Below are 23,689 nucleotides of genomic sequence, written 5' to 3'. Positions count from 1 at the left end.
GAGAGATATCTGTAAACAACTACAAATCTGTACAAAGAATAGCAGGAATATAGGCCTACTGGATGGAAACATATAGACAGAACAACATTTTAATATTACCATATTTTTTATTTAATAAAATGTTCCCTGCATCAGTAGTCGTTTTATAACAGGTCTTACTTTTTCAGACATTTGGGACATTCCCTGCATCACTAATTGGTTCTATTTTAATATCTCACACTGCTTTCTACTGAATGATGCCTTTTATTCTTCAGAAACCAGAATGAGGTCAGGTAAAGGAGAAAACGCCTGTCTAGAACATACACTTACAGGCGCAACACAGAGTAAATTTAAAGCAAAACACATTGACGACATTGTTGTATTATTCACACATTTCCTGTCTAACATCAGAATCGATGACATAAGAACAGGTCTGCTGTTCTGTGTGTTAAAAATAAAACAGACTAATTCAGGAACTATATAGTTATACTGTATAATTTTTATACTATTTCACCAGTTTTGTGTAAGTCTCTGGTTGCAGAGCAGAACTTTTTTCTATTGTATATTGCTGGTACAGAGAGATAATTTAATAACATTTATTTTACAAAAAAATGTATGTACTCATAATGACTCTATATAAACAACAGCAAGCACTTGAAGCCTAAGAGTTTAGAAAAGAGAAACCAAATAGTTTCGGGTTTTACTTTTTAAAGAGTCCTCCAAGTAATTATAATATAAGTAATTATAGATACGCCTTGTATTACCAAAAAGAGTTTCACGAATAATGCCGGTAACACTCCACACCTACTTTGGAGCCCTCAGTTCTATGAATAATAAATATTACTAACGTGGCATTAATCTTTAAGGAGTCTCGGTATTAAGACATTGTTGGATATTGAGTTTCAAAAGCTTTCAGCTGGACACAAAGAACATGTGAACGCAGTTGTCACTCATTTGCTCTTCCGTTTTTTTTATTTTTAACTTGATGTTGTTGCAATTTTTTTTTTCTTGGCGGATGGAGAGTTTTACCATGTTGGATAACAGACTGTAACAGACTGACATCAAATTCTGAAACAAACCTTAACAATTCTTTTAAACTCGTAATTATAAATCATGGGGGGACTGACAATCAGGAAATGACTCAGTCAGCCCGGTTCACAAAAAAAGAATGAAAAAATAAAAAACTAACTCCTGAATTTCAGTCACCACTGCAGAATGTGCTGTAAAAATAGAAGAGCTATAGGATGAGGTCTGGGTACAGACAGCAATGATGACTCTCCGGTCCTGTTACATATACAGTACACAGGCCCACCAGGTGATGCATGGGGTGAAATTACAGAAAATACATAGACTGAGAGATTTAAGTACCCAAGCAAAGCAAACTGACTCATTTCTTTGTCTCTAATCTCGATTTAGCTTCAATATAGATAATTCCACTATATGTGTGTGTGCGTGTGCGAGCGGGTATACCTATCCTTATGGGGACACAATGTCCCCATAACGTGATAAATATCCGTTTTTTTCCCCCTATGGGGACCAGGAAACTGGTCCCCATAAGGGAAAACTCTATTTTATAAAAATCGGTGACTGCTATGAAAAAACAAAAAATGCAAAAACTCTTGTATTTTGCTTGGTTACTTATGGTTATTGTTAGGGCTGGGTGGGGGTTAAGGTTGTCATAGTTAGCGTTAGCATTTTTCCCATAGAAGTGAATGAGCGGGCCCCATAAGGATAGGTATACCCTACATGTGCGTGCATGCGTGTGTGTGTGTGTGTGTGTGTGTGTGTGTGTGTGTGTGTACTCCATCAAGTAGTAGGCTATTGGCGGGCAGGTGCATTGACTTTTAATCAATACAAATGACTAAAGCATGTTTCGTGGATCATAATTAGATTTCGACATAGATCTCTTCCTTGTTATTGTCACAATCACTTTCAAACGACATGCCCATTGGTGTTTAAAAGCCTGCAGTTATTGTATTCATGCCAGGTAGTAATGCTCTTATCTGTACTTGCCTTTAGTTGAAGTTGTGTCAAGGAATGGACACAGTGCCTAACCCTAACCTTAGATACGTTATCACAGAGGAGAGACTGAATTTAACCAGTAACGTATCAAATCTGTACATAGCGGTCTGCTCTTGGAGAAATTCATAAAATTGATATTTAAAAAAATATATATATACAGAACAAGCAAGCAAGCAAACGAACTCTGTATCCTGTATTTTCTGCTGTGACCTGTCAAATGATTCTACCATGATGCAGCGACATGTATTCAGCACCGCGGACAGCGTTGGGTAAGATCAGGGTCAAAAACCAGGCTTTTGTAATGCGATTGCAAACCACTGATACACGAGAAATGTAAATCTAAAAAAACAGCGCTTTGTATTCTTATAGTAACGCTTTGATCTTTTTATATGCAGGAATCAATAGCTGTTAATTATTCATTAACCTTTTATGACATAAATAGTAACACATTTATCGTTAAGGGTTAGAGGAATAGAGAGATGTAATGCAAAATATCTTCCATTTCCATGGCCAGGTGAAGGGACACGCTTACGCCTCCTGCCCCCTCCCTCGTGCCTACCCGCCCCCACTAAAGCACCGACAGGACAGGCGTCACGCTGAGGCATTCATTTATCAACTATGTTGTACGAAGTGCAGATTAACTTTGCTGGGGAAAAAAATAGCTGACTAAATTTTCACGACTGTGAGACGGTGGTTAAACTGCGCCTGATGGAATGACAATGAAAAGAAAAGCGCTGCAACCGCGACATTATTAACAAAAACCTGCAATGCAACGCGCACTCGAGAGGGTCGCGAAAACAAGTTAATCGCGTTAATTCGTCCAAAATAACGCAAAACTGTAACGTTTTATAAAATCATTCGCTTGACTGAACACTGAAGTAACAGAATTAAAGACTGACTTCAACTGTATGCCATACGAAACCCATTAAGAATGTCACTGCAGTATAACAACAAAACGTGTCAAATGCTCGATATATATTATATTTTTGTTGAGTCACGACCATAATCTGGATAAGCGCTTTGGAAAATTCACAGGTGCAAATTTATGCCTCGTTGGAAATCATAGTTTAAAATGGTATTCAACATTTTATTTGCTCTCCAGGTTTGTTAACACATTTCCCCCCCATGCAGTCCTCCACGCGAATGGTAAATGCTGCATGAAAAACATCAAGCCACACTAAAAATACCAAAGCCATACCAATTTAATTGTCTTACTTATATGGTTCCCGGGCTGATTTCAAACGCTTTGAATGGCTTTAAATTGTAAACTGTTTCAGAGACGAACGTATTGTACCGTATCAGCTTTATAAATGAGTCACACTGACCCTTATCCCAATTATTCCATAACAATTATCGTCATGTAGCTGCCTTCACATTTCATTTGAATACCATCCTCAATATTACGGTAAGATTATAAAAAATCCAAGGTGCAAGCAATGAAATCCTAAGCATATTACAAGTGGAACCAAATGAGATAAAGGTATTTCAACTGGTTCAGTGTTTCACAATGTGACAATTATGGGCAGGGATGACATTCACCTAGGCGTTTGGCAAGGGCATGGAGCTCTCATTGATCATTATAGATTTAAACCCGTAAAATCCAAGTTGAGTGATTTTAAAAGAAGCACACTGCCATTGTTTTATATTGCATTTATGGATTAAGAGGGAATTGCTGGTATCTGCATTGAGGGTACCGCGCACCCCTGCTGAGGACTGGATGGAAATGTGATGTGCTGCAGACTTGAGAGAAGGTGACTTTCCACGTCTTACCTAAAATCGCTGTAGGGATGAATGATCCAGTATCCGGCCGTTTGCACCCTTTCTTGCTCTTTCTCCACGGCTTTCTGGCTCCCGAACATACGCAGGGAGAACTTATTAACCCCGGGCTGCATCATAGCCCCAAACTGTCGCTGCATGAAGCCGTGCTGCCTCGACGTCCCTTCCAAATCTTCAAAGCCCACCATGGCTTCTTCCCTGTCCCCCTTAAAGCCCACCGAATTGGCGTGTTCTTTCATGTTTTGGCTCCCCGTGTTATTCTTCTGTATGGAGTCTTGCCTCTGGAAAACATTATTCCCGTCGGCTTTTTCGTCCTTGTTGCTGGAGATGGAATTTGATTTGTCTTCCATGTTCTCACGACTTGCCGACTCCCGGCTCCTGGTTCTGCGAAAAACTCGAGAGGAGCCGCTGCGAGCGATCGCGTTTCATTTGATGTCCTTCAGCTTTGCTCGGCTTCCCTGCCTCTATTTTTTTTGCGAATGCAAACTGAGACAAGGGGGCTCTGGTGGATCTGTCAGATCAGCTTTCTTGGGTTACCGCCATCTACTGTTAGCATTTTACAACCTGACCCCCCGTGCATTGCGGTTTCTCTGGCAGGCGGGCGCTAGCGGGCTCTTGCGTTTCATTTCCATAAAACGTCTTATGCTGTAACAGTCTCCCTATGACCAGGATTAGAGGCTGCAAGACTGATGGATCTTGTATATGAATAGAGCGCAGTAAAATGAGTCCGGTGTGACAGAGGACAAAGACCAATGATTGAATCAAGATGCACAGGACGAGGTAGTATAGGACGTTGAAAGTTTTTACTATTCCAGAGAAAATAAAGAAAATGATGCTCGGTTAAAACAATATAAATATATTTTATATATTTTCTAGCTTCATTAAAAACCAGTGTTGAATACAGGATACACTTAAGACAACATGACATATACATCCCCCGTTTCCAAAAAAGTTGGGCAGCTGTGTGAAATGCAATCAAAAATAGAGTGCGATGATTTGCAAGCCATTTAAACCCATATTTATTTGAAAATAGAACAAAGACAACATATCATATGTTGAAACTGAGAAATATTGTTGTTTTATGAAAAATATATGAATTGGGACAGGGGCAACGAAAGACTGGAAATGTTATGTAATACTAAAACAGAACACCTGGTTGAATATCTCAAGCTAATTGTCAACAGATCAGTAAGATGACTGTATAAAAAGAGTCTCTCAGAGAGGCAGAGTGTCTGTGCAGTGAAGATGGGGTGGGGGTCACCACTTTGTGAAAGACTTTGTGGGCAAATAGTGCAACAATTTAATAATAATGTTCCACAACATGGGGCGGCATGGTGGTGCAGTGGTTAGCACTGTTGCCTCACACCTCTGGGACCCGGGTTCGAGTCTCCGCCTGGGTCACATGTGTGTGGAGCTTGCATGTTCTCCCCATGCCGTCGTGGGGTTTCCTCCGGGTACTCCAGTTTCCCCCCACAGTCCAAAAACATGCTGTGGCTAATTGGAGTCGCTAAATTGCCCGTAGGTGTGTATGTGTGAGTGAATGGTGTGAGAGTGTGCCCTGCGATGGGCTGGCCCCCCATCCTGGGTTGTTCCCTGCCTCATGCCCATTGCTTCCGGGATAGGCTCCGGACCCCCCGCGACCCAGTAGGATAAGCGGTTTGGAAAATGGATGGATGGGTTCCACAACATAAAATTTCGAAATAATTGGGAATTTAATCATCTATGGTATATAATTTGGTTAAAGGATTCAGAGAATCTGCAGAATGCCTGCAAGGGACAAGGTCGAAAACCAATATTGGATAGCAGTGATCTTTGGGTCCTTAGACAAAACTACATTAAAAACAGACACAATTCTGCAGTGAAAATCACTGCTTTGGCTCAGGAACACTTCTGAAAACCATTGTATGTAAATATGGTTTGTCACTGCATCTACAGATGCAGGATGAAACTTTACCATGCAAAGAAGAAACTATATTTAAACATGATCCAGAAACGCTGGGCTCGACTGAGGCAAATTTTCCGATTCTTTTTGGATATCCGGACTGAAGAGGAGAGGGTCCATCCAGCTTGCTATCAGTTCACAGCTCAATAACCAGCATTCGTGATGGTATGGGGGTGCATTAGTGCCCATGGCATGGGTAGCTGGCACATCTGGGAAGGTACCGTTAGTGCTGAATGATACATGCAGGTATTGGAGCAACATATGGTGCCGTCCAGACAATGTTTTTTTCAGAGAAGGCCTTGTATGTTTCAGCAACACAATGCCAAACTACATCCTATGTGTTCAACAACAGCATGGCTCTGAGTAGAAGAGTCCGGGTGCTTGACTGGCCTGCCTACAGTCCGGACCTGTCACCTGCTGAAAACGTTTGGTGCATCATGAAACAAAAAATACAACAGGAGACCCTGAACTGTTGAGTGGTTGAAATGCTGTATCAGGCAAGAATGGGACAACATTTCACTTTCAAAACTCCAGCCACTGGTCTCCTCAGTCCCCAAACATTTACAAAGTGTTGTTAAAAATAGAGGTGATGCAATACAGTGGTAAACATGCCTCTGTCCCAATATTTTTTAAATGTGTTACTGGCATGAAATTCAAGTTGAGCATGTATTTGTCGTAAAACAATTATTTTTTCCCAGTTTCAACAATTTATGTTGTCTTTGTTCTTTTTTTCAATTAAATATAGGTCTGTATGATTTGCAAATCATTGCATTCTGTTTTTATTTAAATTTTACACAGCATCCCAGCATTTTTTGATTAATCTCTCATCTATTTAACATGTATGCATTGATATTAGCAGTGTTTAAAGTAATGCTTTTATTGATGCAATAAACTGTGTAAAATTGTTTACTGTCATGAAATTAAATCTGGGTTGTTAAGGAATGGGCAATCCGTCTTCCATAACTGGTTATTCCATTACAGGGTCACGGTGACCCGTTAGCTTATCCTAGGAAGCAGGAGGCCCAAGGCAGGGGACACCTTGGCTGGGATGTACACTCCAGCGCAGGGCATGCAGTCTCACACGTAGGCAATTTAGAGTAATCAGTTCCAGGCCTGTACCCAGAAATAAATTATGTTCACCTTTAGTTAACGCACAAGGCCAGAAGCTGGACTCAAACCCCATCCCATCTCAATAGGTCCTGCAGTCCTCTAGATATACAGTAACCAATAAGTAGCAAACTATTTCATTAAATAGGCTGCCATATTTCAGTAGTAGCATTTTACTATTTCACACAGACATATACAGTACATATACAGACGTTCCCAGGGTTACGATGGGGTTACATTCCAATAATCTTAAAGTAAAAATATCGTAAGGCAAAAATGCATTTTAAAACAGTACACCTAACCTAACAAACATCATAGCCTAGCTTAGCCTAACTTAAACATGCTTAAAACACTTACGCTAGCCAACAGTTGGACAAAATCATTAACACTAAGCGTATTTTATATCAAAGTGTTGAATATCTCATGTAATTTATTGAATAATATACTTAAAGATAAAACAGGATGGAACTGGAATACCCATCGTAAAGTCGAAATATCGTAACACAGACCAACGTAACCAGGGGAGCAGCTGTGTATATTTACATAACTATTAAGAGCAGCAGATTCAATCAGCCTGACAATATCGATAGTCTGACTAACTATTGCTCTTAGATTGATCTCTTAGATGAGATTACATTAGATCAACTTTATTGACGGTTTTATACACCTGTGGCATTATGTAAACGTATTTGAGGTAATGGTAATCGGTAAAACTCTGAAACGCTCATAAACGCTGCCGCAATAAAAAGTTATAGGCCTCAGGTACAGTAAACATGGGGCATTGTTTATTACATTAATAAGCTCTTCAATCACATAATGTGATTAAAATTAAAATAATTCGAAAAACTTTTTAAAAGGCTCGCGGGACTATTCATGTGGCAAAGTATATCCTTGTTTTATCAGGTAATTGAATTACCAGCATCCCCTGGTATGGCAGACATTTTTCTAACCCAAATAACACAGCTTGTCTCCTGGTGATCACCTTAGCAGAGTATTACCATGCGACATGGCAATGTAGTGCCACACGGACACACTCGGAAATGTGTCAGAGGAAATTTTTGCCCATTCATCCAGAAGAGCATTACATTACATTTTACATTTACAGCGGTTGGCAGACGCCCTTAGCCAGAGCGACTTACATAAGTGCTTTAAGACTCTACAATAAATTTTCTGATTCAAGCTCAATAAAGACCCAGGCTATGAATACCATCTATCTGAATACTCAGTTGGGAAAGTGCAATTTTTTTATTATTTATTAATTTTTTTAAATAAGAAAAAGTGCTCAGGGTAAGATGCTATAAGTACTACTTCTGAGCATTTCTGAGGTCAGGCACTGATGTTAGACGTGAAGGCCTGGCTCGCAATCTCCATTCTAGTTCGTCCCACAGGTGTTTGATGAGACTGAGGTCAGGGCTCTGTGAGGAAAGTCACGTTCTTCCACACCAAACTCACCCAACCATATCTGGAATAGAAAAGGGCCTTCCCCAAACTGTTCCCACAAAGTTGGATGCATAGGATTGTCCAAAATGTTTTGGTATAGTGAAGCATTGAGAGATCCCTTCACTGGAACCAAGGGGCCTAGCCCAACCCCTGAAAAACAACCTCATACCATTATCCCTCCCCCACCAAACTTTTGAGTTGGCACAATTCAGTCATGCAGGTAATGTTCTCAGGTAATGCCAAACCCAGACTCATCCATCAGACTGCCAGACAGAGAAGTGTGATTCATCACTCCACAGAACACGTTTACACTGCTCCACAGCCCGTTGGCAGCATGCTTAACATCGCTCCAGGTGACGCCTGGCACAGTGCTTGGTGATGTGAGGCTTGCATGCAGCTGCTCGGCCATGGAAGCCCATTCTATGCAGCTCACGGTGCTCAGATTTTGTGCAGGGGGTTATTCAAGAGAAAGTTTGAAACTCTACAGTTACTGAGTCAACAGTGCGCTCAGAATTCTTACGCACTATGCACCTCAGCACTCGGGGACCCCACTCTGTCACTTTACATGGTCTGCAGTTTTGAGACTGAGTTTCTGTTGTTCCTAAACGCTTCCACTTCGCAATAATACCCAGTACAGCTAACCCGGAATATCTAGCAGGGAAGAAATTTCACAAACTGACTTATTGCGAAGGTGGCATCCTATGACGGCACCACGCTTGAATGCACTGAGCTATTCAAAATGGCCCATTCTTTCAGAAATGTTTGTAAACCAGACTGCATGGCTCAGTGTGTGATTTTATACATCTGTGGCAATTAGTCAGAATGAAAACACCTGAATTCAATACTTTTGTGCATATAGTCTAACTATAGTAATATAACACATGAGCATATGTCCTGAATAAATATAGCCTTTTTTAATCTGCTGTGTTATGTTTCTTAATCCCTAGTTTGCTGGAGTCTCACGCCTATTTGCTTTTTCCTGATTTTCCTCTCCTCTTTAGATTTCTTGTTCCTGACATGTGATCGGTTCCTGACTTCTGGTTCTGAGGAAAATGGTCACCTGGACTGCCTGATAATGACCTCCTTGGGACATCCATGTGATCTGTGATAAGTATACGCTGATAAGAAAGGTTCGGAATACGAAGAAGACTTCAGCTTTTCAGTAATCATTCATGTCGTGAACGCACACCATAGCAGAGTTCCATAGTTCCTTGGGACATTTTTTTCTGCAAAAATCTACCCTGGCTCTGATTATTTACAGAACTCCAGGTAAAAGAAACAACCTTCTGCAAACACATTACCCAGTGACAAGGCGCCACTCTGAGAAACCTGGAATCTATGACATTCGGACTAAAAAAAAGAGGAGGAAAGGGAAAACAAGGACAAAAAGAGAAGCATGTGGAATGGCTTTCGTAGGAGATTTCAGCATTACCTGGGAGAGCAAAAATGACATTGATTTCTGCAGGCATCAGCAGAAAGTTGAGTAGACTGTCTAGAGAGTTAAGAAGGTGAAATAAAGTGATTATTGGGTGAAATTGAGAAAAGAAATGTTATTACCTCAAAAACCTTTATAATTACGTATAATTATACTCAGTATAAAAAGAATATGTTACTTTAGATGAGAAAACAATGCATTTGCATACATGTATCGGAACATATTTTAATACGGATTTTTCATATGAAAATTTTACTCTAGTGGCTGGATGTCAGTATGTACAACCTGTCACATCTGATTTTAAAAAATATTGTTTTCCTTTGTTCCTTTTATTCGCATGAATAGTGGAACAATCCATGTAGGAGTAACTGACAACCTTATTAAGTGCAATGCAATGATTGCGTGGATGTTGGTATAGGATTTTGATGGGCATTACTTAGATGTCAAAGTAATTGCTATGCAGTGTGTACTACTCGCCACTGTGCAATAATACCTTAGTATTTCATGCTCACCTTTTCCTATTAATATAGTGTACTGTGTATAGTCCCCCCCCCCCCCCCCAAGAAATGATGAGTTGTTTATATCTAATTCATTATAGTATCGTAAGTAGTCATTAATAAAATTATTAAAGCTAGTGTGCTTTTGGGCATCGTCATAAACATTCATAGTAGCAGTTTCTTTGTATTTATATATCTATGCAAGTGAGTAATCCCACTGTTTATTACATGGTACTTTTGCAAGACCCAGAGCTTCTCATGTATCTGCATCCCTCTGCAACCCAACTAACACAACATTCACAGAAGGCTTCGCTAAGAATATACCCTTTCCAGGTTATGTCATTCTGAACGTACTTTCCAGGTTCTTTTTAAAACTACTGAAGTATAAAATTGCCTTTCTCCATTTGAAAATGCTTAAAAACGAAAGTGTAGAAGAATGTATGGCACGCTGTCATAATAGCGATCAGTGAACATTAGAATGTAATTATAATTAGTTCATTAAACAGAATTAAAAAGTCCATTGAAAATCACAAAGCAGTAAATTGAATATTTTTCCAGGTACTTTAGTGACCGTGCAATTGTCATGTGCCATATAATCTTGCCTTGTAATTTCCCATAATAGAATTGCATTTATGTTTAGTCTTTTCGTTTTGTGTACGTCTGCACAAATACTATACTCAACATTATTTTATCAAGTGTCAGTCACTAATTTCAAGTCCACTGTGTAAATCTGAAAATACTCCCACATCTGGTCAGCCATGAAAAATCTCTTTTATTCCAGAAGATTAACGGTCCACTGGATATTTACAGTTTTCTGCATTCACTGCTCTGTTTTGCAAAATGCCAAGCAACCCCCCCCAACCCCCGCACAGTCAGTGTCTCAGTGCATGTTGGTCCTCCTTTGCATCTTTTGTCAGTGTCACCTCTGCAAATCTTTCCCTCTCCAAAATCACCAGCACTGTGTTCCGTCTTCTCGGCCTCCTTCTAATTTGTTTCGCTCCTCCTCAGCCATCACCTAATTCTTTACACTTCCTAATAACTAATTGTCATTTGCCTTTGTCATTACTTTTGGGAGGAAATGGGGAAGGGTCAGGGGGGGTGGGCTTGGTGTCCTCAAACCTCCAGGGCTGCGGAGGGTTACAAGGGCTACCCAGAATTCCTGTCATGCAATTCATATTTGCAGTAATTGTGATGGATTGGTGCCCCATCCTGGGTTGTTGCTTCTGGGATTGGCTCTGCACCATTGCAACCCTGCATAGGGCAAGTGAATAGAGAAAATGGATGGATGGATGGATGGATGGATGGATGGATGGATGGATGGATGGACTATCAGTCCCCTGCAGGACACTCGCATGCACACACATACACACACACACACACACACACATAATGATGAGCAATTTAGACAGACCAATAAATTCACTTAACTGCAGGTCCTTGGACTATGGGATAAAACCTGCATAAAGTGGAGAGAACATGCAGAGGTCAAACCCCTATACCCCAAGGTGTGAACCCCATTGTCACCTTCCTTCATTTTCATTAACACAAGCGAGGACCGGAAAGAGGGATTTTACATAGATCTGAACTGTTCCTCATTCCCGATACATTTTTATTGGGGTGCTGTCTTTTGTTTTAGCCACTAACTCCAAAAACAGGGCATACACAAATATAAATGTATTCTTTCGGTTTGGCTTCTCAGCCACTGAAACAGTTTCTCTTGTTTTACCCATTACATTCCCTGCATCATAATAAAAAAACACTTATTTGATTAATTCTTTTTTCAGCTGGTTCTACTCGCGAGGCCGTTTGACAGGATTCTGCCATTGACGAAGTCAATAGAAATATTGGTTTGACTGCTCAAAAATCTATGTAAATGGGGTCAACCCAGAAGATCAGGGAACTTAAACATAATAAGCTATTACACAGTTCTTGGCCCATAAGCTATAAAGCATAACAATACAATAACTAGGCCAATGTTGTGATTCATCACTGCCAAGCTGCAGGTGAAGCTGCAAGGAATCGATGTGAAAACAGAAGGTATTGTGTTTAGAAACAGAAGGTGTTGTGACTCTTAGAAACGCTGATAAAAATAGACATTTATCAATGATATTTTTTGTCATCTTAATAGTAACGTAAATTGTGCACATATTCTCAGATGCAAAATAATGAATTATATCAGCCTTTGCGACACTAATTTAGGGTAAATTCAAAAAGTCATATTTGTGTTTAAGGCAAAAGCAAAACACTATGTATATACTACTGATAGATAGCATCTCTGTTATTGGTAAAACAATTGTAATTTCATAGTATGCTGTTTTGCAGTACATTAAGGGACTGAAAAGATCAGTGACGCGTAACATCAGAGACTTCTATGAAACAACCCATCGAGCAAGTGGTCATTGAATTTACTTTTAATCAACCACTCATTTCTTAGTAATACATTAATGAGCTGAAATTAATGAAGGAAAGCTATAAGAAATAGCAATTTGAAATACTGTTACTTTGTTAATGTCTAAGTGTGGGTCCCCCAGGTCCGGTCCAAGAGGGCCAGCATCCAGCACCTAATTAACAGGTTTAGTAGGTGTGTTTGAGCAAGAAAATCTGCAAACTGTTGGATTCTGGTCCTCCAGGACTGGAACTGGGGAACTCTGGTCCAGGTAAATATTGGCACACTCGTACTTAGTGCCTTAACAAAATTTCTATTTTAATTATATGTTAACCAACCTGCAATCCCAATATGCTATATTTAAAATGTGTAAACTATTATATATTTCACCTGTGACTGGTGATTTGAGGATGTTAGCAAGCACTCCTAGGATACATAGATACAGGCGTGATGCGTGCAAAATATGACACCAATAAAACAATGAGAAAAGAGGAGCTTAAATTGATTCTTGTTAATTGAGCTGGTTACTAGACATGATCCTAAGGTTAAGTGCGATGAACTGAAACCCAGATGGGGACGCACTGCATTATGACTTTGGGGATTAACTGTGGATCACGACCATCATAACTAGGTAGTCCTGGGAATTTCAATAAGTCTGTGAGAAAAGCTGCAAAGTCTGCAAATTTTTTTTTCTTATTTCAGCATCCATTTGATTAATTAAATTAAAGGGAAAAAAATCACATATTCCTGGCTTTTGCAGGTGTGAATCATTGCTGAATAAGAACATTCCAGAAGTAGCTCAGTTCTTTTGATCCAGTTACCTGTAAACCCAGGTGATGTTACTTCCTACCTAAATCATTACTTTAGTTAATCAAAGGGTGGGGGTCAAAACAAAAGGCACAGACCCAGCTGGGTATTACTGGATATGCCTGGGTGCCTAATACCCTTTATAGGTTGATTCACAGAATCAACAGAAATGTACAGTTTTTTTTTATTCTACATATCATTTTTTATAAATGACCGTTAAAAACCCACTTTAATTATATGCACTTTCTTTTCTTACAGTAGTTTTTTTTTTTTTTCCGGGAGAGTTTTAAAAAATAATTTAGTTGTTACACTTTGAAGGATACATTAGAATTTGGAGGGTAAGATCTTCTTTGAGTTATAGTTTCACACTCTGGTCCAGGTTCAATTGTATGTCACAGTCTGCTAGTTTGTCAAAACATACTAAACAACTTGTTTATATGCCTTTATTAGAGATGGTGAGCATGAATCACTAAAACCATCCTACCAGTCTGTGTTTTGCTCCCTGCGCTTCCTCATGAAAGAAGGACAATTGACTGTGTCCTGTCCCGACCGTCCAGCCCTCGTGTATGTGCCACACCCCCCTGATTGACCTCGTGTGCTTCCCCGATTGTACCAGCTGTTTTCCATTAGTCTGATGCCATGTCCTGTATTAAGTCTGCGTTAAAGTCTGTTTTCCGAGTCCGGTCATTGATGTTGCGAGAGTCTGTATATCCTTCGTGCTTCATTCATCTATTAAACCCTTTTATTCACCCTGGTCCTGTTCCCTGTGCCTGCTTCCCCGCTCCGCACCGCGACGGACGTGACAGACTGAACCTGCATTATCATTACATAGACACTCTTTGATGCTGGAAACACACTTCATGTGAAACTGTGTATATCTGTAAAGGCTATTGAATAATGTTATATTATATAACTGTATAAGCCACTTGATGCACTGATGTTGTAAACTCCATCTATGATTCATTGTTTCCTCTACAGAACCCTGATGTTATATAATATTTTATTTCAGTGACCCAACCTAATCAAACAACTGAAATGAGGCAGGATAAGTCAATTAAAAACTGTATCATTTCTTTTGCTGTAATTTCTGGAAATTTAAGGTTACTTTCTGTTCAGTGTCATTCATACCTTAAATGTATGTGCCCTTTGACAGACTGGTATCCTGTCCATGGCGTCCCCGTGACGTCTGAGTACGTCTGAGTACATCTGAGTATGTGCCCTGTGACAGACTGGTATCCTGTCCATGGCGTCCCCGTGACGTCTGAGTACGTCTGAGTACGTCTGAGTATGTGCCCTGTGACAGACTGGTATCCTGTCCATGGCGTCCCCGTGATGTCTGAGTATGTCTGAGTACGTCTGAGTATGTGCCCTGTGACAGACTGGTATCCTGTCCATGGCGTCCCCGTGATGTCTGAGTACGTCTGAGTATGTGCCCTGTGACAGACTGGTATCCTGTCCATGGCGTCCCCGTGATGTCTGAGTACGTCTGAGTATGTGCCCTGTGACAGACTGGTATCCTGTCCATGGCGTCCCCGTGATGTCTGAGTACGTCTGAGTATGTGCCCTGTGACAGACTGGTATCCTGTCCATGGCGTCCCCGTGATGTCTGAGTACGTCTGAGTATGTGCCCTGTGACAGACTGGTATCCTGTCCATGGCGTCCCCGTGATGTCTGAGTACGTCTGAGTATGTGCCCTGTGACAGACTGGTATCCTGTCCATGGCGTCCCCGTGATGTCTGAGTACGTCTGAGTATGTGCCCTGTGACAGACTGGTATCCTGTCCATGGCGTCCCCGTGATGTCTGAGTACGTCTGAGTATGTGCCCTGTGACAGACTGGTATCCTGTCCATGGCATCCCCTGCATTGTGGCCTGTAGTTCCTGGGACAGGATCATCATACCACCGTTTCAGATTATTGAACTGAAAACAGGCAGATGGAATTAGCCGATATTACCCCCGCCCCCGCCCCCCCGTCCTTGTCTGCACTCCCTGCCCCCCGACTTGCTTCTGAAGGTTAATGTACATGGTATATCTATGGAAGGTATTGAGTCATCTGTTAAAATGTGTGCTGTTTTTAGCAGATATATATCAAAGTGAAGATATACATTTTGTGAGACAGACAGTATATGATTTGGACTAAAGTAATAATAAAAGCAACATTTCTAGGGAAATACTTCTAAATCTTGCTACGTGGTACAAGAAGTATGAAATTTTTATCATTATAATTAATTATATTTCTAATGTTTTTCTCCAATTTTTCATTTTGCTGTGTTAGGGTAGAAACCAGAAATGTCTTTAATAAATTACCAACATAGTCTGTACTCCAGTAAAATCTATATTACATTTCCCAACCATTTTTCTTAATTATCTCGTAGCCATTGTACAGGATCTTGATAGGATTCCGACTGAGATGCATTACGGATATAATTTCTTGCATTTGATATTTCCCTTTATCTGACTACTGAGATTACATGATACTGCTCTTTTCCCAGCTTATGAAAATTACAAATACAAGGCATTTGTGGGGTTTATATGATGCATGTGGGCTTTATATTACGCATTTATTGCATAAGAGCGGTTAATAGCTCCTGAAGCCATGTCCAATCACGTCGGTCCCTGCTCCACAAAAACACGAGACAAACCTGAAGCACACGCCCTGACTAAAGCAAAGGTACATTCGGACCTCGGATTTTACTCTGTTGTCAGGTATTGAGTCTGATTGTCGCTGAAGTGGAGACCTGGAGAGGGGGGTTGTTCCAGAAAGCAGGATTTTTCAGTTAGCTGGGTTAACTTAAGCTAGAAGTCATGATTGTCCAATAAGAGTTTAAGCAAGCAGCATTCCTATGGGACCATGGGACTTCTATCTTAAATTAATCCAGCTAACTGAGAAATCCGGCTTTGTGGAACCCCCCGGTGTGACTTTGGTTGACATCTATGAGATTCTGACCTCTTGCCTGTTTGCAGCATTGAATGTGATTCCAACTTGTTTTTTTTTTTTATAGTTCTGGGTGGGTTTCTGAACTTGGCTTGTGTTTCCACCCTGATTCTGCGATTATGCTTCAGTATGTGCCAGTTCTGTGACTCGTAAAGCCTGCTTTCACTGCATTTCATTATATGAAGGCTGTACAGTATTTCCTAAATTTGAGATTTCTTTTAAATCACATGACATAAGAATGAGAGGATTCTTGTTAAGGAATATATTGTTTTTTACACTTCCAAAGAATGATTTCTGACAGCTCATCAAGGTGACACCTCAGGTCAACAGCATCAGCTAATTATGATAACTTACAGCTAACTTTTCTATTGTATTAAAAAAGAAATGGGAGAATATATGTATCCACTTTACCACGTGTACCATGAACCTGCATAATTTCAGGTTAAACAAAATGTAGATGTTCACCTTTCCAACCCAAACAGTCGTGTTTTTCATGGAATGTTACATCCAGTTTATTTTTGTACTTTATGCATCTTGCATCAGTCATGTGCAGCTGTACCAGCCAAGCCCGATGGTTTACAGCTTTTGTTTATGTACCATGAATTAACATACTGGTGAATCATTTGTGCATGATCAATTATTGCAAAATAATGGGATATTGTTTACGCAGTGCACTCTTCATGCCAATCCCTGGCTGAAAGGCAGGCCTCTCTATAGGCGGTTATTGGAATATCATATTAAAATGTAGGTGCAAATTCAGTCCTGCATAGAAGATGAACTTATAGATTCGATGAAACGCTGTAGTATTCTCTCCCAAAACTGTTGGTATCAACAATATGTCTTGGCTGCCCTGACAGCTCTGTCGAACTTGCCGTAACGTTTTCTCTCTCACCGACATTTTCTGAATCGTCTATTAATGGCAATTTAAACATTTTTAACCAGCCATGAACCTGCTTATTTTCCCAGGCAAAGTACTTTGCTTAATGTGGCTATAGCAGCTCCCCCAGAGGTTAAACTTACGTCCAGTCTGCAAGTCCATGTGTTTTAAAGCTACCTTCCTCTGACATTCAGTGTTTTCAAAATGCAATTAGCAAACACTCACTACCACATTATGGAATCAATAATACAACTGCTGTAAACCAGGTTTTCATCACAGAGAAAGTAATGGACTAAAATCTGAGATAAACTAGATGGGACAACAAATTATAACCAATAATGTAATAGTTTTGTGATTTATTACATGACATTAAACAACCGTAGATGTCACTAGGTGACCTCCAGGGCAATAGCTTATTTTCTGTATTGCATGTGTGCTTAGATATTTTGCTTGTGCTTGCATGGGTTTTGTCTTAACCCCCCCCCCCCCCCCCCCAAAACCTACAGGTTAGGTGAATTGGTTTCTAAATTGCATATGTCCTGTGATAGACATGCCCTGCTCTGTGATTTCTAGAATATTCTCTCTCTTAGCCCAATCCTGCACTGAATAAGCAATAAAAATGAATGTACAAACCTTAGTTCCAGCTTAGCTGTGTGCATCATGACTATCAGCAGTAATTTGCCCTATAGTAGTGCGATGATGGCAACTGTGGCAAAAATGACTTTGTTTATGGTTAAATAGTTAAGGCTCATCTATCCCTTTTCTCCATTCATTCAGGGCACACGGAACAAGGCTTGGTTCTGTGAATATTTCCTGCTCAGCATGGAATATTATTGCTGTGCACAAAAAACAGTGACCTACTCCAAAACGAGAAGTATTACTCTCTTCTCCTTGAAAACGACAGAACACAATGCCCTTAACTTATACAGCTGGGAAAGGCAGAAGTTTTGATTTCTTTACTGTCCTGAAAAGCCCTCGTAATCTATAATTTATGTGCTGCTGCTGGAATAATTTTCAAGCATAGGAATGTCATTGGAAATGTGTTCAAAAAAAAAAAAAATGCATCTCATTCTTCGCAGCATAATATTACTATTTCAGGAAAAATTTCTATAATATAATTCCGTATCACTTATTATATATTTGATATTTGTATAATTAAAACATAACGTTTATTACTTCCGTCCTATATACAAATTCTTGCACAATATTTTCGTCATAGCCTAGAAGGCAATATTTCAGAAGGATTTATGATGTATCTGCTGGTACCTTGGTATCTATGCTATTAATCATACTGTTCTAGTACTGTGTGCGTAATTTAAATTCTGCACAGTCAACAGAAAGAACTTTTACAGCTATTTCCATGATGTCCTAATTCTTGTCAGGAAGTCCTTCTTAGAGCAACTTGCATATTTAATCACCGGTAAAATGAAAGTGAAATAATTTTTCTAAGTAAAAATATATATATTCTGCTTTAAATAAGACATACAGTTCATGCAGGTACTTGACAGGTGTTTTTACAGGTGGAAGGTAACACTAGCAGGATTCCACTGAATCATTCCGATTCATGATATACGAGTCTCTTATTAGCGGGTGGTATTGAATGCCTTGAAATATATTTTATAAAACGCTAAAAAAACTTGTATTGCATATTGTAAAATGTGGATGGTGTTGGTCAGGCAAAGGCATTAAAGTGTCCCAGATCTGGATGGTGGCATGTCGAAACCCATTCGTTCACTTCACCTTTGGCCTGTTGCTGATGTATCTCTCTATTAATGCTATTGATATGTTTTCCTCTCCCATTTATGCTTCCTGTATCCTAGAGTCTGCTAAGCTTGGTTCCTCTGCAGAGATCCCCTCCTTGCATAACTGTGTTATTTCTCAAGCCCTACATGAACACGGTCTTGTTAAAATTAGGCTTGTAGCTTCTCTCACTTCTTTTGGCGGCACACTGCTTCGAGCCATAAATGGTAACTGGGCGAGACCTTCAATGGCTGGTATAACCATTCACACTCTATGCTATTCTGAACATCTGAGGACACATTGAACCCTAAGACATAAATAAAAATGTAGTTGCCCAACTTGTTGCATCGCTGATAATTTCTGCAAACCTTAGTTGAATATAGTGGTGGTTCGAGATGTTTGACAATGCCAGCTCATTATCAAACATTGTATAACGTACAGGTAAGGCTAAATCGGGAGTGAAACAGCATTGAAACTCTACCTTGAAAACTAACATTACACATAACAGTTGCCGTGGTCTTACACCAAAGATATTTGATACAAGTCAGGTGTATCTACATTAAGGATGAGTCAGTCACCTTGGCATGCCAAGTTATTTTTCGAAGTGGTACAGCCCACAGGCAGCAAAAGAGAGAAGGAAAGCGAATATTTACGATGGAAAATTAAAGCAGTTAAATGTCACCAGAGTGCAAATGTTAGTACTATTGCATAATTTTCAGCATATCTAGAAAAATTGCTTCAGAAATTACTTATTAATCATTTTCCGTATAATTAAGAACAATTTCTAGACGTACATGTTTGGTTTCTTATTAGCCACAGAATTTATAATGTGCTAAATTTGCCCTTCAGATGAGAGCTTGATGATCAGTATTAAATGAGTATTCTTTCCTTTTCAGTTTGGCAAGAGTGACATAGGTCAAATTACAGGGGGGTGTCAGGTGACCTGAATGAACTTGTAAGCACATACCTCTATTGTGATAATGAGACATAACACAGAGAAACCCAATAGTAACCACTGGTGCCAGGGTCCATGGTCCCCTGCTCAATAGCTTAAATTTCTGAGAAAAGGCATGACATCTGTGAAACAATAATGTGGGAACTGCTAAGTCCCTTGTCAGTTTCCCTGCATATGTAGTGCAGAAATAAATTAACATAATTCCAAATACAGACACATTTATACAAGGCCGACACACCAGATGAAAAAGGACTTTAAATTTTAAGCAACTAAATTACAAATGCAGCTACAATGGCGAGCCATATTGTGTTGCTTTCCGTTTGCATCAGCAATAACAAAAGCCTGACAATCAGCAATTATAGTTTTCGATGCAATTTGAGATTTCACAGCAGCTAAAGAGTCAATGCTGAAATTACAAATACATCCGTCACAAAAACTGTGAAATTATTAAATACATGAAGGAAAGAGTCTCGGAAATAAGAATAATGCTATTAAAACCTACACAGACCTCTGCAAAAGAGCACCACCCACAAATCCAAGCTCACTGAAAGTAGTAGCCAGAGAGCTAACACGGTAGTTGCTAAAGACAAACACAGATTCACAAAATTTAAGCGAAACTGAATCAATCTATGTGGCCTAACAAATCGCCTCATCAAAAATTCAGACAGCAGGAGTTTATTGTTCAGGGATCACTTCTGTCCAAATAAAATGCAGTAAAAGAGCAAAAGAGAAAAATAATGCCTTCAGCGCGCAACGTGTGGAACCTTCAATCGATCTCTTGGGAGTCATTAGGTTTGATGACTGCCCCGCATTGTTGGACAACAGCCAAGGAATACTACGCCATCTTAAAAGACCAGTTGTACTGTTGTCCTGAAATATTCCAGGCTGTCCGTAAAGAAAGTGCTAACCAAATTAAACTGTAGTGTCATAATCAGGATGAAATCAAGTGCCGTTCATGGCGTCCACAGTAACCTGGTCAAAATAATACTGATTATCTAAAATGCCACTACACGCATTTCAGAACTTTTATGATTTTGTGTCAGGAACCACACAAAAGAAGCTCCGATGGATATTAAGACATAATCAAAGAAATATAGTCAAGCACCTAATTGGTGGGTAAAGGGTGTGCAAATTGGCATTTACTGTAAATGGAAGGTGCAATAAGTGAATAGGTGCATTTTTAATTTGGTTCTCAGTTATGCCATCTGAGTGTGTTAGGATTTTTGTAATTGATAGGAAAAGAAATCAACACATTACCAGAGCTTTTAGCTTTTAGCGATTTTAATTTAAACATTTTAATGAGAGATTTGGTGAGATCCCATTACAGGCAGTGATGCTGAAGAATTCAGGGACCCTCTAATGTCTCTGCTTTCTTCTGACAGTCCAAAGGCGTGAAGTTAGGTGACTCATGTGTTTACTGTATGTGTGGCTCGCAGTGGGCCGGCATCCAGCCCAGGGTGTACCCCTGCTGTGTGCTGTGCTCCGTGGGACAGATTCCAGGCTCCCCCTGACCCGGAATAAGTAGCTAGGGGGATGCATTTCTTGACGCTGAAACAGGAACACTTCATTGCCTAAGAATGACTGTTTTTATTATGATCATGATATGATAAAGGTCGCACGAATATTTAAGAGGAACTAAGTCCATCCATCCAGCCATTTTCTGTAACCGCTGTGACCCTGTTCAGGGTCGTGGGGGGATCCAGAGCCTCTGGGTAAAAGACAGGGAACAAACCAGGACGGGGGACCAACCCATCGCAGGAACTATGCCATTACTTAATATACAAATCCATGTTTAGTTATTTTTTCTAGTATCTTTTTGAATAAGATTTTAAAAACCATATGGATGTCAAACTTTAGGAAAAATGATTAATAAATTTGACATTATTGTTGCTCTATTAGCATAATTTCCTGATAAAATACCATATAGAAAAAGTATAGTATGAACTGAACATTTACTTGCATCATTCGACAATACAAGAGTCAATTAGTTTAGTGGGGGGGGGGGGGGGGGGATCAACATGATCAAATTTACCGTGAAGAAATTGTTATATTATTCTGATAATAACATATGAAATGATTGCACCCCCCCCCCACTGCCATGTAGTGACTGTCTGTGGCCAACAGGGGACCCCGGAATTTCAAGGTAGTAAACATCCCCACTGCTAGTGATTTACTGCAAAGAAAACTGTAGCAAACGTTTCCAGTTATTCATTTAGGATGGTGGATCAGCAGCACTGCTACCTTCAGCCTCATCATGCAGTATGTGCCATCAATCTGCATGTGTGGAGTTTGCATAGCCGCCGTGTTCCTCCAGCTACCCCGATTTCCCTAAGAAACATTTGACTGAGCAATACAACTTTACCTCAATTAGCGATTATAACGGGACATTCTTGCCATGTGGCGTCCTTTGTTTCCCCTGCTTCCTACAGATCGCAGAAATACACTGGATAAGCATTTTCCAAGCCACTTCCTGACTTCCGCCCTTTTTTTTTTGAATAGTTAGAGGTCCCAGTGATTCTAAATGTAGCACAGATTTTGATAGTGTGCAAGATTAGCTCACAGCATGCGATTTAGAGATAAAGGCCACGACAGCAAAACTTGCTCAGCTTTTTAACAGTCAAATCAATGTGACACCTTTTCCAAGCCAATCGAAATTCATGCTGCTTGCATTTCAAAAGAAAAAAAAACTCGTATATATTTAGATGGATACAGTTTTAACCTCGATTGACCTAATTGAGCTATATCCTCCTTCCGATACATTTTGTAACATAAATACAACATTTTTGGATGGCTGTTTTTGGAGAAGCAAATTTTCTTGATTATGTGCAATGACACCACATTTGCATTATTCAGATGATTACTTATTACCACTGATTAATATTTCTATCTTAGACTGATTGAGTCATACATTGCGGAGCTAGTCATATGAGAATTTATCCAAGGTAGACAAATATCATGTCAGAATCTGAAGACCACAGATGGTTCAATGATTTTTTTTTTTTTTTTGCCATTTCACCATATGAAAATGTTAAGTAAAATGTGAGGTCTAAAAACATTGCTGCTACATAGTAAAAACTGAAGTGAGGCACATAGCATTATATAATGTGATATATTATAACGGAACTACCACCTTTATTTGTATTCACCAATCAACGAGAAGCTGCTAGTTCTCATGTTAGCATTGTAGTGTGCAACGAGCAATCAGCACCAGCATTGAAACACTGTAGGCTAGTATTAGTGCTGGAGCTGGATAGTCTGATTGTAGCAGTAATTGCAAAGAATATAGTTATCAGATTCACAATGAAGCCAAATTGTGACATGAGCTCTCGGCCCTTTGCCTCTCGCTGCACAGCCCCAATGGAGCCACCCTTACTGCTGGAGGAACAGCACAGCTTTCTCTGTGAACCAATAGATTCACAGTGCAGATAGGGAATTCAGGGGGGTGAGGGGAGATGTGAAGCCATCCCTGGAACTCCACCCACCGACGCTGGGCAAGCAGAGGGCACTGTGGCTGTCAGTACAGAATCTCAGTCAATGTAAGTCGGCAATGCACTACGGGATCGGAGTAAACCATGGATCTGAGTCGCGTATGCGCTGTGGGTCTGAGTCAACCATGGATCTGAGTTGCGTATGCGCTGTGGGTCTGAGTCAACCATGGATCTGAGTCACGTATGCGCTGTGGGTCTGAGTCAACCATGGATCTGAGTCGCGTATGCGCTGTGGGTCTGAGTCAACCATGGATCTGAGTCGCGTATGCACTGTGGGATCTGAGTCAACCATGGATCTGAGTCA

The 23,689-nt window shown here is 40.0% G+C and overlaps 1 protein-coding gene across 3 annotated transcripts in view; it reads right to left on the bottom strand.

Moving 5' to 3' along the window:
- The window catches only part of LOC125746523 (potassium/sodium hyperpolarization-activated cyclic nucleotide-gated channel 1), a 62,661-nt gene extending 58,248 nt beyond the window's left edge, over window positions 1-4,413 (bottom strand). For all 3 annotated transcript variants that reach the window (XM_049020589.1, XM_049020591.1, XM_049020590.1), the window contains exon 1: window positions 3,772-4,413. In XM_049020589.1, coding sequence (XP_048876546.1) covers window positions 3,772-4,127 — 356 coding nt within the window. In that variant the 5' untranslated portion in view covers window positions 4,128-4,413. The remainder of the gene's footprint in view (window positions 1-3,771) is intronic.
- Window positions 4,414-23,689: the final 19,276 nt, after the last annotated feature.

Source organism: Brienomyrus brachyistius, chromosome 7, assembly GCF_023856365.1.
Source record: "Brienomyrus brachyistius isolate T26 chromosome 7, BBRACH_0.4, whole genome shotgun sequence".
NCBI lineage: Eukaryota > Metazoa > Chordata > Actinopteri > Osteoglossiformes > Mormyridae > Brienomyrus > Brienomyrus brachyistius.
This window is presented reverse-complemented; position numbering and strand designations above follow the sequence as displayed.